Source organism: Folsomia candida, unplaced genomic scaffold (assembly GCF_002217175.1).
Source record: "Folsomia candida strain VU population unplaced genomic scaffold, ASM221717v1 Fcan01_Sc008, whole genome shotgun sequence".
Lineage (NCBI taxonomy): Eukaryota > Metazoa > Arthropoda > Collembola > Entomobryomorpha > Isotomidae > Folsomia > Folsomia candida.
In genome coordinates this window covers 1,083,991-1,101,957 of record NW_019091200.1, presented here as the reverse complement: position 1 = coordinate 1,101,957, position 17,967 = coordinate 1,083,991, and the positions used below count along the sequence as shown (strand labels likewise).

Sequence of the window (17,967 nt, the reverse complement as noted above, 5' to 3'; positions counted from 1 at the left end):
ACCCCCTGGGCGCCAGGGGGTGTTGTCGGGGAAAAATGAGATTTTCAGTGAAATTAAAAAAATGGATGAAATACACTGAAATTAAGTGTTCCCCCGCTGTCGTGGGGGTGGAGTGAATCTGAAGCTACTTCCGTATGCGCGTTTGCGAGGGTTTATTTATTGAGGTGAAGATGAGTTTGTATACAAATATTGTATTAATCAGTATACTCCTTGAAATACGCGTGTGTTTGTACATACACACCTACTGTAAGTGCATATTCTTGGTAAAACTTTGAAGTTAACGTTGTGATAAGTGCCATTGATTTTTTGCTTACATATTTTGAATAAGCGTAATTAGTAATGTATGCATGCTTGAGTGTAATACAGTTGTGCAGGTTAAATTTTAGATCCAAATTATTTGACATCATCTTATCATACCATTACTTAAAAAAATTGAATTTGGTTTTAAGATTACGTAGTTAATCCATTTTAAACTCCGTTTCACATTACGTGGTTCATCGCATTGAGTACATTAGCTGAATGAGCCGAATTATGATTTATTTATTTATTTTTTTAATTATTTTACATCAGTTATTTTTATTTTAGCATACAAATCATACGAAATTGAATAATTTAAACGCCAAAATAAAAATAATTGGCGTTTAAATTAATTTAATTACACAATTAAATTACACATTAAATTACACACATAATTAAATTACACAACTCAATTAAATAATTTAAACGCCAATTATTTTTATTTTGGCGTTTAAATTATTCAATTTCGTATGATTTGTATGCTAAAATAAAAATAATTGGTGTCAAATAATAAAATAATTCGGCTCGTTCGGCTAATGTACTCAATGTGATGAACTCACGTAATGTGAAACGGAGTTTACATGTTTAGCCAGTGCCACTTCTTATGGCATCGTCATATCCGTGAAGGAATCATTGTACCGATTTTGTCCACTTACGTATCAGTACTTCGTAGTCTTCTAAGCACAGGATAAGATGTGCATGATCGCCGATCATTGATCGATCTGGTGGTTGACCGGTGGGGGTAAATAACACTAACACCAAGTTTTATAAGTAAATAGTCATAACAACCTTTCCAGAGGTGCAAATCAGTTTGAACATGAAGTCAGATTCAAAAACACTTTTGTCGGGTGAAAGAATTGGAAAATTCTCAAAACCTTTTACCACATGGAGATATTAATGCAATGAAATTAATTTGGAGTTCCTAGACTCTCGTACATATGAAATATTGCTAATTTATGAAGAACAAGTACGTGTTTCCTTTCCTCCTGCAACTGTACATATTTTTTAAACATATATTCGCTATAATGTTGTGCAATATTACATGCAAAACACTTGCATGCATTTTCATTCAATTTTCCGTAACATTACAAAAGATTAATAGACATTAAATAAATATACATGAAATACCAAAAATTACTGTTTTTTGTCTCAGTCGATGTAAAGCATAACAGTTAAATTCTGTGCACAGCTCATTTCATTTCTTAATTTTCTAAATAACTTACTCAACTGGTCACTGTCTTGTGGTTTAAAAAAAATATATTTATGAAGGAAACTTCACCCATAAATATTAAGGATACATAAGTACATAAACATAGACTTGACCTCACCTCACCAATCGATACATTTTATCACCGTCTAAATATCTCCAACCAAAAACCAATTTAGCTCTACATACCACTTATCCATTCTACTCCAGTGCTGCTAAATAAGCACATAATTTAATTAGATCACACAAACCTTATGTATGTACTTATACACAAACAATGTATGCTGTGCATGCACTCATTGCTTAAACGCGTTGTATGTACATATAAATCTGTATCTATTCTATTACCATGCTACAAAAATCTTCAAGTAAAACGAAACTTGCAGTAAAGCCGTATGCTATTATATTCCACTCCACTTTATCATCCTACTCATCACGATGCAAGCAGTGGGATTGCTTTGCTTTTCATACGACTTTTGTTAAAGACCTCTCACTTGTAAACTTCAGTCGGGTTCAGTCATTCGCAGGGGACGAACGAGCTAAAACCACTTCTTTGTGTGGTCTGGTATTAGCGTTGCTTCGTTTCGTAGTTCGTTCATACTAGTTTAGCATAAAAATACATTACGAAATCTTGCCCAACTTCAAGCAATAATAGAATATTTTTTAGAAGAAATACAAAAAAGAACCAATTCTTTAATTGTAACAAAATTTCGAGTAGTTTCGTTCATCGACTTCCTGTTACGACAAGAACTAATCTTATGAATGGTTTTTAAGCTAAACGTGATTCGATTAAGAAAAAAAGTGAAAGATTTTTGCACGCCAATTTTGAAGGAATAATAATTAATAAGGAAGCTAAAACCACTCTCCAGGTATGCAAAAATAATTTTCTATTGTCTTATAAAAATAGCAAAGTATGTAAATGTTAATCAGACAGAAAGGGTGTAACCAATCATCGTCACAATTTTATAATTATTAAATTGACACGCAATTAGTAGATTTGCTGACTTGACTTGACGGGTACATGAATTTTCTGCCGTTACACATATTATTTTATTATTGTGCTCTAAATTACAAAAGCGAATTGTCAACCTTTTTGCAAGGAATTTATCATGGCCAATGTTTTTACAAGTTTACATTTCATTGGATTTCGCTCGCTACAATAATTTACATACATATTCGCTGTGCGAAAACTTCTGCAAAATCAAACTCTTTGTTGTCGAACAAATATTTTATTGGAAGTGTGATTGCATTTACAAATTGGTTTATTATTCGATTGAAACGACAGGTGTGTACATATAAAAATTACTTGCTAATCTTTACATTCATCTGATTTCGGAATAATTTATTGGTAAAAAAATAACTCTGATTCATATCGCATAATAATATCGATCACCAGACCTTCTGGTTTCATTGTTAATAAGTAAATAACAAGCTCTAAATATTTCCACGAAGCATATCTTTCCCAGAAATAAAAACGGCGTGACGGATTTGGACATCATCATCTCATGAAATGAAATCATCCTCGCTGTGCTGTGGTCAGTCTAGTTGCAATGTCGATCATCATCATCATCATTGTTATTTAGCAAGCAAAATGCAGTGGAGGATGTAATAAATATTATAAAATGAAATGAAATGTGGGATATAACTAGCTAGCAAAATGTAATATGTAACAGCAGCAGCAGGTACTAAATACAGACAGGTATATATTTTATGGTTTGGAAGGTAGTGCGTAATAATGTAAAGCTGATAATAAGATAGCAACAGAAACTTGCTTAGGACGACTTGGATTGTTGGTGGATGGACGACGGATGGCTGAATTTGTCCTTGAAAGTAACCTCAAGATACTGTTTTTAATCTTATGCTTAATAGCAAACAAAGTTCTGAGAAAGGGATATGATAAAATGTGAGCCTGAATATGTAGGTAGTAATATGTAACGTCTTTGCCTTGCCTAGCTTAAAAATGGGATGGACATACGTTATATATGCACAAATTGCCTGTAATAAGGAGTGTAAAATTGTGGTAAATACCTCCTGCAATACAATTCCATCCATATATAATATTTATTGTAAAAACGCGTCAAGTTTGCAGCTCTGACGTCACTGTGCTCGTATCCTTACCATGTGAGCCAACACCGTAGGATAGGAGCACAGTGACGTCAGAGCTGCAAACTTGACGCGTTTTTACAATATGTAGGGTGCATTTTAATTTTTATGATGATGGGTTCGTTTTCAGCAGTATTTCTCACATAGAAAAAAATGCATGCAAACTTAACAGTGAGGATTACTTATTATTCAGAGGCTTTTCATTACGCCTTTGAAAAATGTTAGTATGATTACATTACTTACATATACATACATTCTTTATTATCATGTATGAGGAAGTTTGGAGGGTTTTTGATGGTCAGATTCCTCCACTGAATTTTTGGGTTCAAAGACTAATTTATTGAGTTATTTAGTGCTGAATCAGTGTATCAATTCTATTGTTGAAAATTATTTGCGAGCCCATTTGCAATACAAACTTGAACTAAAAGGTTTGTTCAATACCGTGTGAATCGGATATCGTCGAAGTCACAGGTTTGTACTTGCGCAAATAATGTGCATGATCAAGGTGAATTTATTAATGGCGTCACTTCACTTGCTTGTTCTCACAGGTTGAGCTTCATTACACAAAATAATGTTTGTGTACATATGTATACCTAATTTCGCATTTTTGCAGTATATTTAGTTTACACATTGCCACTTTTCTTTTGTCTGCCTGTTTTTGGATCGTAATCCTAGCGTAAATTATGCTTCGTCAAGTTCGCTAATGTCCGAATCGTGTGGTTTACAACAGTTTCTGTTTCATTTTATTGCACCTTTTGTTAGTTAGTTAGTCAGTAATTTAAAATAGTAATGAACGTTGACATCATAGTTTTGAAGGACGTTCTTAATTCGTCATTAGAAGAATGTAAAGTAATTTACAAGTTTTTAAGGATTATTTACTTACTATTTTTAATGCGTAATGAATGAATTAAAATTCATATGCATCGAAATAAGGAAATGTTTCGAAATTGCGTATCTTAATTTTAACCCTGGTTTCAATTACTCGTTCTAATTTGTCATTACAAGAATGTACATGCCCTATACGCTCCTTAATTTGCAGGGTTTTAAGCATTACTATTTTTAATGTGGACAAACAAATGAATTAAAATTCATATGCATCGAAATAAAGAAATATTTCGAAATTTGCGTATTAATTTTAGTTTTAACCCTGGTTTCAATTTCCTTCACTAATTGCAGTACTTAAATTGCTCATTCATTCGTATTTAAATATTTCGTCACTGATTAATTCATACTTTTGTCATCGTCAATTCAATTCATTGCATTTTGAAGCCGTCGTCGACACGTTATTAAAATCACTTTGTATGTACCTCTCACCGAACATTACGTACATTGCGCTGTTAGTTAGCGTTATCTTTAATTCTATTCCCAATCAGATTGAATAATTGATTGCATCACAAGTATGACGTTGTTCTCTAACGCACTAAACTCGGACAAGTGTGTGTACTTTGGCCAAGTGGACAATTTACATATTGCAAATATTCGCAATATCCCAAGTAGTATGTATCAATATCGCTAAATAAATATGTACGTCTCGTTGAACGACTTCTGCATTACTCACTCACTCGGCACGACCATACGTCAATTTATAAATAATTATGATGACCGGTTATTCAATTACTTGATCGAGGAATAATTTAGCCGATAAATTATTTGTGAGTTATAGATAGATATTTTGCAATGTTGCGAATTTAGTAGGTAGATAAATATGCATACCTTGGTGAAGAGCAATATTTCACTTGTGCTGCTTCTTATTTCTTATTGTGATGATAAGTGGTTGATTGATTGATAAGTGCGCAGTTAAGAAAGGTCAACTCATTACTTAAGTGGGTATTACTATTATCTATTATTGTAAGGCTCAAGGTGTACATTGTTGGTTTGAAAAACTAGGACCTATTCACTCCCTCTTGGCCCAAATTGAATTAAATTTACCTGCATAATTTAATTTGGTCACTAAATTTACCATAATATGCAGATGATTGAAAGGCCAGCACATTAAGCGAGTTGTAAAAATTCCAGGTACGACCCCGATAAAATGATATTGATTCGAAGAATATTGATCCTTATGTCCCATTTCTCATCATAATTTCCTGGAATATTGACACGAATCAATAATTAAATAGTGACCCAGGACCCACCCACTCCATTATGCCGAATAATTGTGGTACTGTCACATTACAAATTGGTGGCTTCAAAGGGAAATATTTGCAGGTTAAAATTGGTCGATTATTAGTGAAAGAAGAAGTAGAAGGAGAACTTTGACAAAAAAATGTATGCATGCTTTTGCAATATGTTTGATGTCGACATGTTTGACATTTGATGTCAACGAAGCATTCTATTTGACTGTGCCGGATGTTCTTCAACAAATAATCCATTATTGCTACAAAAAAGTATGTACGTATCAAGTAAGGTTCACGGATGATTACGATAGGATAAGGAAGTCTGGAATGGTTTATTGTCAGATTGATTTATTTTGCAAATTTGCGAAATATTGGAGGCATAAATTATCTGATGAATTTTAAGATTTCCGGGGTGCAAATAATTTTTCAGAATTGATAAGTAGATATTTCTCCAGAGTTTAGATTAATTTTCGGCACTTTTACTTTGATGTGTGCTTATTGCCGATCGGGTTATTTTTGCAAGTTTGAAATATTGGAGGCATAAATTATCTCCTAGATTTTGAGACTTCCGGCTTGCGAATAATTTTTCAGAGAATAGATAAGTAGATATTTCTCCAGAATTTGGATTAACCACTTTTACCAGTACTTTGATGTGCGATATTTGCTACCCAAAAGAATGTGACGAAATACATTTCGGTCGAAGTGCGAGTGACACCATTTCCTATTTTGGTTTAATTCTGAAAATGAGAGTGAATACGATTAGGTATTATTTCTCCTCGAATATAGGAATGAATAGCTGCTCCAAATTCCATATAACAAACTGATCAATGCTTGCAGTTTGTCGGGCCATCAAACTATTCCATTCCTGGACATAGTCATATCTAGTTCCAGACTTTCCTTTGTTCATGGGACGTACATATGTGTCCCATTTTTTGTATTATTCACGTATTTTCGGTGTAAAAACGGGGATGAAAATGACGTTTGTCTATTATGGAGAAGTACACAAAGTCTGAAATTTTGATTAGGACATGTAGTAGGATTTAGGTCGATTTTTACTGTCCGATTTTATGCACTAGCGTCCGTCTACTATATTTCAAAACATTTGCTTGCTTAACACAGTCCACTTATTCCTCGCTTTAACCTACTTCTTGTACATGCGAATGTGAGCGAAGGTGGATTGGCAGATAAATGCATAAAAGCTTAAAATGAAGGGGTTAACGTAGTGGCTACGGCTCGATTAAATGGGATAAAAATACTATAAATTACGTTCAACCATGTTCGTGGGGTTGAGTATGTGGTACAATTCGAAATTATGGATTTCCTGATAGTTACATAGGAAATTGCATGAATTTTGTGCTAAAACCTGGGTCAATATTGATTCGTTCTCAATATTTAGTGCAAAGTTTGGCAAAGTGAGCAAAAAATTTAGATAATTGCCACATTTTTGTCGTCGTACATGAAATGACAGTTCAAACTTCAAAGAATTATTCCTCCCTCCTCCACAAATCTTTGCATTTGGTCATTTTATTTTCGCACAGTCAAAAAGTACCTATTCACTCGGTACTCCTCCATAAAACAGGACTTTTTACCACTTCCAAGTAGCTAGCAAGCAGATGAACAAGATTCATAAAAAAACTGATGGGAATCCCAATGATTTTAACCAGTCATAGTAGAACAAGTATGGAAGCAACTGGTTCCATTCCATGATTTTACTGGCTAAAATACATATCTATGTATTTATGTAGCTTGAATTGAATGGCAAAGTCACAATTAATCAGGTATAACGACGTGGCGAAATTTCTACTCCTTTTACAATCTCAATTTAAGATCCTGGATGACTATTGGTCAAAAATACAGTATTTGATGCCTGTTTTACCCTGCCTATCAATATTGCATTGCATTGTTAACACAAAAAAATTTACAAATATCTAAAGTTAAGAACAGATCACTTGTTGGATTAGGGCGGATAAACTTTATAATAAAATTGCATTTTCTTGACAGGAAGTGTACATATCTACTAAAATAAACCAAGGTTCTCTTCGTCATTTTGTCTTCAGTTGATGGACATGTATACATTTACATGCTATAAAATTTTTCCTTTACATATTCATTCACATGCTAGTAAAATTGGGCAGAAATACATACATACTTACTCACAATTGAGGTATGGTTGACAGAATTGTGTGCAAAAAAGAGGCGAAATAAACTCCATCATCGTCATCTCTCTCAGCCGTCGCCTTCGTCATGTCGTGAATGAAATTAAGTTTACAGAGATTGTTTTTTTGTGTCAAATCAAAGCAAACAAATATATATGTACATACGCGCCGTCATATTTTATTCACACGTTTTGCACAAGAAGTTTTCGCATCTGTGAGAAGAGACAAATTCAGAATAGATAAGACAGATTTTCTGCAAATGCAAATGTATCCAAGTTGTGTGAATATGAATGAGTTTTGTCATTCTATAAATAAAAATAATAACTTCATTCGCATACATACATACATAAGTCTTGTAGTAAAACATTAGTTTAAGTATCAGCTTAATGAGACTCTCACGCATAAATTATCTGAATAATGCCTAAATATGACAATTTACATCTTTGTAAAATGAGCATGGAATGCAATAATGGACACGAAGAAATGACCATGTCATAAAATAAAGTTGAATTGGACATAATTTTCGTACTTGGCGTGGCGATTTCGCATCTGATTGTAAAAAAATGGCTCAACAATATGCATATGCAAATATGCACGTATTTTGGATAATTGTCATCGTGTTAGAAAGTTTTTGTTGGTGTAAGCAAGTAAAACGGCACATACGTCAAGGAAAAAGTGGTGTTGACCACGTTTCTTTATTGCACTTATCTCCCGATATTTTCCTCATTTATTGGAAACTGACGAACGATTGACGCATGAGACAACACACAATTGGTTTCGGAAATTGGAGGTTTTGGATTGTCCGTAAATCTGCACTATAAAAAACAATTAATCCTTTATGGTCGATTCGGTTTATTGCTGGTTTTTGAGCATCTCTTCATTTCAGTAATATTGTCGGCATTACAAAGCAGCCCAGGGTTTTAGGGGGATTTCTATCGTAGACTTTAGTGGTTGACGTACATATGCACACTTCCACCCATGGGAAATAGTCGAAATAGGTATACAGTTTAGTTTACTTATCAACATATTTATTTATTAGATTAGAGCAATTCATAAAATTTTCCTAAACATGTAAGTCAATTGTTCTGAATCAGGTTTATGAATTTTATTATTTTGTGCTGGAAGTTGCGGTGAACAAATTGCTTATTAACCTTCAAGATAATTTTGTTCTTGTACTTGTACTTGTAACCTCCGGAAATTTGGTTTGATATAAATATTGACTTGATCAAGTAATCGTGCTTATATAATTTTTGTGTAATAAATATAAAGATTAGTCATCCATCCATCCAGACATAATTTTATCCAGTCAATTTTTTGTCAATGGACAAAGAAACATACTACAAGAGTGACTTACTTTCTTATCTGACTGAGTGAGTGAGTGATTTGATTATAATAAGAATAATTAATCGATAATTAATTACATTACTAATTTCCTATCGGCGACGACATATCTTTGTGTACTTTAGGGTTTTTTATGATAACAAACCCCTTATCCCAAGGTTTCCAGGTAAAGCTTCAATCTGTAACACTACAAGCCGTGTGTGAATAAGTCATCACTTGACTTATCACTATAATGTACATTTAAGCGTTGATAAGTCATCAATTACGATACGATTATCACGTCAGGTGCAATTGTTTTAAAACCGTGGTCTTGAACTTGACCGAGTAAAAAATTCGTGCAAATTTTACATACAGTACATAATACTTTTTGAAAACTTATATAATTACCGAAATCATAATTCGGTTTATCAACAATAAGGTTTGCTTTACGAAACAAAACAATAAATAAATGAGCTTGTAGATGAGATAGACCGCAGTCACAGGTATTTGCATATTTGGTTATGTAGGTACGTATGTATAAGTAGTTATAAATGGATCAAGTAATTCGATCCTGTCGAACCCGATACAGTCAATGGTGGTAAAAAAATTTCGCAATTAAGTATTTATCAATTATCTCGCATCATACATCCAATAAAATCTAAACACAAATTCCCTTAATGCTACATTCCCGTCTAAATTGGACTATTAAACATTTATATAAATTTTATGGTATGGAATGGATGGAGTACTTTAATTACTGATCATGCATCTCACTCCTGTCAATTGAGTGGATATCTTTGTACTCATAATATTATGGTACATGTGTCATCCTAGGTTAGGCACCGTGCATTATAAAATTAGACCAATAATCGGATTAAGAATGTAATTGATGGGACCACTACAACAATAATTGTTTGGCCTTGGATAGATATCAATCATAATATGTTTTAAGTTTTTTCAATTGTTAATTTGACATTCCTGGAGATATCGTGCCATACAGAATGTAAACTATTAATCCACTTGTACCACTAGTTGAGTGACAGGTCTGATCAGGTTTCTGCTGGCGTCTGGTCACTAAACAAACACGTGGGGACATAAAACCTGAAAGCGATGAGAAAAGTGCAAAAATAGGTGGTTAGAGTACCGGGTGAACTTTTGTCAAATATTTTAAGGGTAATTGCCCTTAACATAATTTGCGATCACGTGTATGCAATTAATTCAATTATCTTGCTGTATTTTGTCTTGTGCGTCAATCATTAATCTTTATTTGATTAATGGCTCGGCAGACGAATTAATCGACCGGCTTTGTCTAAATGTGGGCATGTTTAGCAAGCACCGATTTTCACACATTTTCTCTCGTCAAGTGTCTTGTGAAATGTGTATCACCTGAAATTGACCAATCCGTCTGTATATATAAACAATTACCTCAACTGGCATACAAATTTGTACCCTCTTTGTGCTGCGAATTGCCAAATTATTGATTACGGACGGATCATCAAATTCTGTCGATGATGGAGTCATATGTATGCATAGGAATGAGCGGGGTGCGTGATTCTGTCCAGATAAGTAGAGTAGGCATCATTGATAAGCCATCTCACCGTGATGACTGATCTGTATAAGTCAGTCATCATGGGATTTTTAGAAACGTGTTTCACAGCATGTCACGTACGCACTCGTACAACAACTTAACCCTTTTTCTAGTCCAGAAAAACTGGGCGATTTTCTTTATCATGGAATAATCTCAAATATCGACTACTTTTCTTCTACTACTTTCTCATAAAAAAGCTTCCGAAACACCCGGCGTCCAGTGCTATTCAAGGATTCATGGATTCTAACGGGTCAAGCACCTCTTAATTATTAATGGGCCTGTCATGCCCACCTGCCATTCGAAAATCAAACCCAGGTCTTATACACATATGAAGGTGCTATATCCCATTAATTCCATTAATTAACATTAGCGAGGTTTTTGCGTTTTGTTACTTCACTGTCGGCGATTATTGGAGCTGTTGCGTGCAAAAGTATGTACATACACTTGGATTTCCACACGTTGCGTGTGTGTGTGTGTGTTTTTGGGGGAACAAAAATGACATTTTCTGATCGATTCATCATTTTATTACAAGGTTTTCATTTTTTTACTACGTGAATTTGACTAAATTCGACCCAAGGCCCCTCATATTTTCCTTATTTTCTTGTCCTCCCTGTCGAAATATGTATTCGACACGAGAATAAATAACTGACTTCGTCTTCTTCATCAAAACATGCAAATTTGAAACAAATGTGTGTGTTCTGTTCAGTAGAAAAACTCTTTTCCGTTCGTTCGTTCGTAGTTTCGTATGTAGTCATTAAGTTCTCATTGAGCGTTCTTTGACTCTCGCAAAAATAAATGGACTCTTCAAATTGCCGTGGCCATTTTTTACATGGTTTTTATGCATGTTCTCTGCTTAATGTGAAGCTAGCTACATTGGTCTTTGTAGGAGAGGGAGAGGGATACATAAGTATGCAAAAAAACAAATTTCCTGTCGTCGTTAACTCTAGAATTCGCATGAATGAATGAATGTATTATTTTCTGTTCAACTGCAGGAGGGGATTGATTGCTTTGGGTTTTGTTTGACTGACAAAGATTTGCACCATATTTTGCATTGTTGGGGAAAAATGGGGAAATTTTGTGTCATTGTTTGGACACAACGCTGTCTCGTTTAGTAGATATTCACCCTTTTTGGTTAGGCGTGCAGTGAATGCGTGTGATGTATCTAAAGAATAGAAGGATCAAATTGAAATGTTGAGCAATTTTATTTTTCTAGGGACAAATTGGATATTCATTTATACATTGTAGAAAATTATGCGTAACTAAAATGCGATCATTTTATGGGGGACAGACCTAGTTTTTTAAACTTGTCAAGTTTGGTCTTTGCCGTACAAGTACTATAAAATTGCGTTTTGGTAGACGTGTTTATCTGAAATGGTATTAAGAAATTTGATATATTTCTATAATTTTTTTTGTCCCGAAACCCTCTCAATTTTACAAAAGTAAAAAAAATTGAAAATCTACACATACATTTTTTAAAATGCAATTTTCTCTATTATTTTAGCTTTGCTGAACATTTTCACCCCACTTCTCGTCACTCTGACAGAAGAATGACGCCCACCCACGCGGTTGCCATCCTCCTCGTCGCCATCGGCTTGTCGTCACACTATGTGGCCGGCTACCAAGGGGGAGCTCCAGCCTCGGGGGACATTTGTGAATCGATGATCCCCGGTCACAAAGCGCGTCCACAGGACCCTGCCACCAATCCGTACACCGTCACGGTGTCAAACCTCCGGCCAAAAGGGGGCGAAACTGTGCTCATCACGTTGAACGCACCAGCGTCACAGCCTCCTTTTAAAGGTATCCATCCGTCTTAGGACATCTTAGGTCCTTAGCGTATGGAGAAGTCATCACCGAAATAGTCAAAATCAGCACATTCTCAATCAATTCTCAGATCTGAGAATATATTTTAGAATTTTGGGCGTTCCCATTAAAAAAAAATATACACTCCAGATTTTTACACTTTTTGAAGATCTCATGTTCTTAAAAACCTTTAGAAAAAATGGAACTTGCCGAAACTGGCTTAAAAACTCGCAACTCTGCTATTCATAAATTCACTGACTACAAATTTGTGGTCCAGAATTTTAAAATAAACTCCCGGAGGCGAAACATGATTACAAACGTGCGGATTTTGACGATGAGTCATCTTCGAGTCTTACGCTAACTCTTGTTTAAATTTAAATTAAATGGCAATTTGCAATAAGAATCTTTTTTTGGACAGGGTTTTTGGTCATGGTGAAGAAAGCGGGGGACAAGACGACCAACCTTGGCAGATTTAATGCAACCTACGCCCCCGCTGTATCGCAGGCGATTAGCTGCTTCGGAAATTCCAGGAGTGCCATGACCCACGTGAGCGGTAGCGAAAAGAATTCCGTCACCGTGGCCTGGATTGCTCCTAATGAGAATTTGGACGGTCTCGAAATTACGTATGATTACTAAATGTGTGCACAAAATTTGCGTCGAAAATTGACTAATTTCGTATTTTTGCTCCAGCTCCACTTTTGTCAAGACGGGGTCAGAATATTGGACACATATCAGCCACCCAGAAAAGTTGACCGTCGTAAAAGATAACGACTTGACGACTCAGTCACCCATCGAGGTATGCACATATACGTATTAAAAAACATGTAAAAGATTTATGTACTTTACATATTTTCTCTCTATTAATAGAAGAGTAAATTGTTGCATGTACAGTTTGTAATTCTATTTTTCTTGTATAATTCAGGGCGGAATTTCTGACGAACTTCGTAGAAGGTTACAAACAGTGTACAAGGCTTGCGGAGAGTCCACGGGATGTTTCGGATTTCCGGATAATTGCGTCGCCCGCTTCTTGGCCACTCAGTCGGAAGCAAATCCAAAAACTTGCACGATTTTGACCAGCTTTGCAGCGGTTGGGGAAAGAAATGTGTACACTTTGGTGGGACGTCCTTCCACTGACGACAGCACGACGGGCTACATTGCTCTGGGAATGTCGGATGATGTCAAGATGGTGCGATTTATTGGATAATTTATGTAAATAATAATAGGTGTTTAATTTGCATAATTGCTGATTTCCCAGGGTCAAGATTCCGTCGTTGGATGTTTTATCAACAGTGGTACTCCAGCAATTCACAGATTTTACAATCCTGGCAAGAGCAACACGAAAGCGGAGGTGAGTCGATTATAAGCCAAAAAATTGTCGGGATTTTAATTATTCTTATTTAATTTTCTCTCGCAGTCTCCAAGTTTGGGATTAGTTTCGAAATCTGCCTCGCTCGATGATGGCTACCTTTTCTGCGAGTTTGAGCAAACCGATCACGATGTTCCCGGACTGGGTGTGAAACTTCGGGACTCAAAGTACCACTATCTTTTAGCCCGAGGAACTTCCGCTTCTCCAAGTATGCACGAACCTTTTGAACCACTAATGAGTATTCAGTCTCAAAAATGTTAACCTTTTCTGTTAGACGGGCTAACGCCACACGGAGCGATCGGGGCTGACGCTTCTCCATCCAGCGATGCGATCCATATCACAGATTTAATCATTTTTGGAGGTGAGAACAATAAACGTATCTTGATCCAACTTCACGGATCCATCATGATTGTGGCCTGGCTTCTCTGCGCTTCAACGGGCATGTTCACCGCACGTTATTACAAACTGACGCATACCGACGTTATGCCGTTTAAGAAGGCGTTCTGGTTTGTGGTAGGTTTCCAAAGATTAAAAAATTGTTTTCATGCAAATACATATTCAATCTTTAAGAAATTTTTCGTCGTTTTTTAGCTCCATCTCTTCTGCATGTTCTCCACCGCAATTCTCACGGTCGTGGGGGCAATTCTCATCATCGTTTACAAGAAGGAATACTCGTTCAAGTCGTCGGACAAGGTTCACTGGCACCCAATCTTGGGCACGGTGCTCTTTGGCCTTGCATTTTTCCAGGTTTGCATCGCCTTCATGCGTCCCCACCCTGGCACGAAGATGAGACCCATTTTCAACTGGGTGCATTGGACGATTGGAAATTCTGCGCATATTGTTGGCAGTAAGGAAATATATTTAAAATCGTGGGTTCGATTTGTGAAACGTGAAAGCGGGGGGCAAAAATCGTTTTCAGATCTTTTTTAGGTTTTTTTTTTTTACGGGCCGTGGGAATTTTCCAGGATTTTCTTCCCTCCGTTTTCCGAAAAAGATAGAAATCGAACCCACTTAGAAATGTAAATATTTGGTGAACAGTTTTCTAGAATGTATATTTTTTGCACAGTTGCCTGTATCTTTTTGGCCAATGGTTTACAACCTGCGAATCTCGAGAAGGATGAGTACATGTTTATCATGATGGGAGCAGTTTTGTTCCACATTGTGATGCATCTCATCATGTCGGTGAGTAGTGGCTTATTCTTATTCTGCGACATTTTACAAATTCATGACCCTGATAATAATTTTGATTCATTCTTTAGTTTCACACGTTATGGGCTGACAAACAAATGGACACAAAGAGCAAACGTGCCGTCGTGCCGGGACCAATGAAGCCGAATGGTCTCTCCAGCGAAGCGCCTGTACGTTAAGGAATAAAAATCCACATATTTTTGAATAAATAAGATAAAATTTTGATCGGAATATTTGTGCCTTGCAGGGAACCGGTTTCCGCTCAGGAATGTTGGTTATCTACTTTTTAGGCCTGTTTGGCTGTGCTGCTGCCCTCTTATATTTCGTCTGTCGCCCACTAGAAGTTTTAGACGCTTAAAGTTAAAAACCACCTTCGTCAAATGTTCGGAATTAAAACTCAAGTTTTTCTAAATTTCTTAATATTTCCGAACTTTTTATTATAAATAATTTGTCGATTCATTATAGAATAATAATAGGTAATTATATCTCGTAACGGATTGACTGTTCCAAAGTTGGCTGATTTTTTATAGTGAATGGTCCTTAATTAATATGTAACAATTACGTTTTATTTTCAGTCTGTGATTTTGCTTTATGCGTAATAATTAAGGATTAATTTAGGAATACATAACTAATCCTAAGTGCTATTTGTAAAGTTTGGGGTAAAGAATACGAGGGGTATGTACTGTACTTACTGAAATGGTACTTTTTATAGAATTAAGGTTATCAACACAACGTTTGTTCGGTTTATTTATTCTGGAAAACACGGTTTTTCATATTAATATTGCAATAATAACACACAAATTATGGATAAGAACACGCCAGATTAGAAGAATTGAAACGTATTTACGCCAATTGTTTGCCATGCAAAGTTTACTTCATAATTTTAGAGAGCTTCTTAATAAATATTTGTATTTTACACTTTCGGATTAAAATTAAATATGTCACGTGAAAAATGTGAAACTTTTCAATTAATGTAATGATTAATTAGGGTATGCATGTACGGGTACGAGTTTTAAATTTTTGGGGGCGTGGGTTCAAATATGTAGCCCTCTATACAGACCGGTATAAAGGGATTTTTTTTATATTCCCTATAAAATAAAACTAATCTTTAAAAAATTCCACTTTTTTGTAACAATAATTATTTTAATATTTCTTTTCAAAAACTTATCGTACTGAAAAATAAAAGGAAATTGAATTGAATAAAAGGAAAGTTTTAATTAAAAATGACCCCGGAGAAGCTTGATGAATTAAATTCTTTGTCTCACTTTGATCCGTCGCGTTCCTTTATAAATAGAAATAGATGAAGATTGAGATCAACTGTTGCTGTTGAATTAATGGGCACGACGACGACTAACTACAGATAAAACTCTGTGTAGCCGTATTCATTCTTCTGCTGTGTATTATATTCTGGGAGAGAGAAGAATAAGTTCTGGGTGCTGGTAAACCTTGATAAAAAGTTGGAAATGGAATAAAATGTCACGGTCTTTACCGTCACTTAACCTTCTGGAAGAAGAACAAAGGACTTTCTTTTCCGTTGTAGGGATGCGAACAGTGTTTCGTTTCTTGCGGGTTTGCTACATTTTTGTAATGTACAGTAAAAAGTGAAAGAAATGCGAGGTGCAAGAAACTGGGAGAAAGTGCAAGAAATGTGCGCTATCTTGCCACCGTATGAAGTCTAGCGGCGGGGCATAGTTTCCTGCGGTACCCATTTCTTGCAGGCGAAAATAGTTACAACAAACCAATTTCTTGTCGTTATTTCTTTCAAGTGGTTACTTGCAGTGTTTCACTTCTTGCGAATTTGTCATATTTCTTGTACTGCAAAGCAAGAAAAGAAATGCGAGGTGCAAGAACTGCAATAAATACGCGCAATCTAGCCCCGAGCCATATTTAAATTATGAAGTATAGAGGCGAGAAGAAGTTTCTTGTGTCTTGAATTTCTTGCAGGCAAAAAACACTTTTTTGTCCTTATTTCTTGCAAGTGGTTCCTTGCACCCGAACGAAACACTGGATGCGGATGCTGATGGAAGAAGAAATAAATTCAGGAGATGAGATGAGACAAAGGACTTTCTTTCCCTTTTCCAAACAAGGACGAGGAGGAGGAGATGAAGACGAGAAGAGAAAATAGGAAGGAGAGAGACTGTCAGATTAAATAAAAGTGAAAAAATGAGGTTGATCTGGATGAACGATTATGATGATAATGATGATGAAAGATCCAATCCAATCCAGGTGAAAGGAGATCCAATTACTTTTTTTTCTTTAGCTTGCCAGCTTTTCAGAGAATTTTTGTGGTTGGGTGAATTTCAAATTTACGAATATGTATGTATTTTCTGGCTGGATGGGGAAGAAGGAATGAGTTGATTTTTTAAGTGGATGTTAAAACCTTGACGGGTAAGATTTACAAGTGAAAGCCAAGAAAATTCAGAAAATCTTGAAATTGTGAAATTTGTATGCCGAAATATGTTTTTTTGTGAATTTGAACAATCATGTACTTGGTAAAGATGTAAAGGAATGTTGGGATAGTTGGGAAGCACAATTTTGTGTACAATTGTCTCAATTTTGTAATTTTATAGAAGGAAAGAATTGATTTTTTTTAATTTCTATTAAATCATGGAACCAGAAAAATTCGAAAAAAACTTTACATTAAATTTTTACACAAAGTGTTTTTTAAAAATTTATTTATTATTAAACACGGAGTCGCAAATAGAGAAATTAGCTCTTGTTGATCACCAAATGTAAACAAGTATGCCGTAAATATTGATCCAAATGTGTGTAAGACTTGCTACAAAGTCTGAATTTAGTACATAAACTCGTCGTCTCTCTCTCAA

The 17,967-nt window shown here is 35.4% G+C and overlaps 1 protein-coding gene across 1 annotated transcript; it reads left to right on the top strand.

Annotated features, from left to right (window-relative positions):
* Positions 1 to 2,004: 2,004 nt before the first annotated feature.
* LOC110853296 (putative ferric-chelate reductase 1 homolog) lies at positions 2,005 to 16,261 on the top strand. Its single transcript, XM_022101547.2, has 12 exons — positions 2,005 to 2,373; positions 12,290 to 12,585; positions 13,007 to 13,211; positions 13,279 to 13,384; positions 13,511 to 13,774; positions 13,844 to 13,936; positions 14,003 to 14,162; positions 14,229 to 14,467; positions 14,546 to 14,801; positions 15,021 to 15,136; positions 15,214 to 15,312; positions 15,390 to 16,261. The coding sequence occupies exons 2-12, from the start codon at positions 12,336 to 12,338 to the stop codon at positions 15,498 to 15,500; spliced, it is 1,899 nt and encodes a 632-aa protein (XP_021957239.1). The 5' UTR covers positions 2,005 to 2,373; positions 12,290 to 12,335; the 3' UTR covers positions 15,501 to 16,261.
* Positions 16,262 to 17,967: the final 1,706 nt, after the last annotated feature.

Coding starts and splice junctions, on each gene's coding strand:
- LOC110853296 (XM_022101547.2), top strand. CDS start 12,336: ATGACGCCCACCCACGCGGTTGCCATCCTCCTCGTCGCCATCGGCTTG. Junction 13,385..13,510: donor CGACTCAGTCACCCATCGAG/GTATGCACATAT, acceptor TGTATAATTCAG/GGCGGAATTTCTGACGAACT. Junction 13,937..14,002: donor AGAGCAACACGAAAGCGGAG/GTGAGTCGATTA, acceptor TTTCTCTCGCAG/TCTCCAAGTTTGGGATTAGT.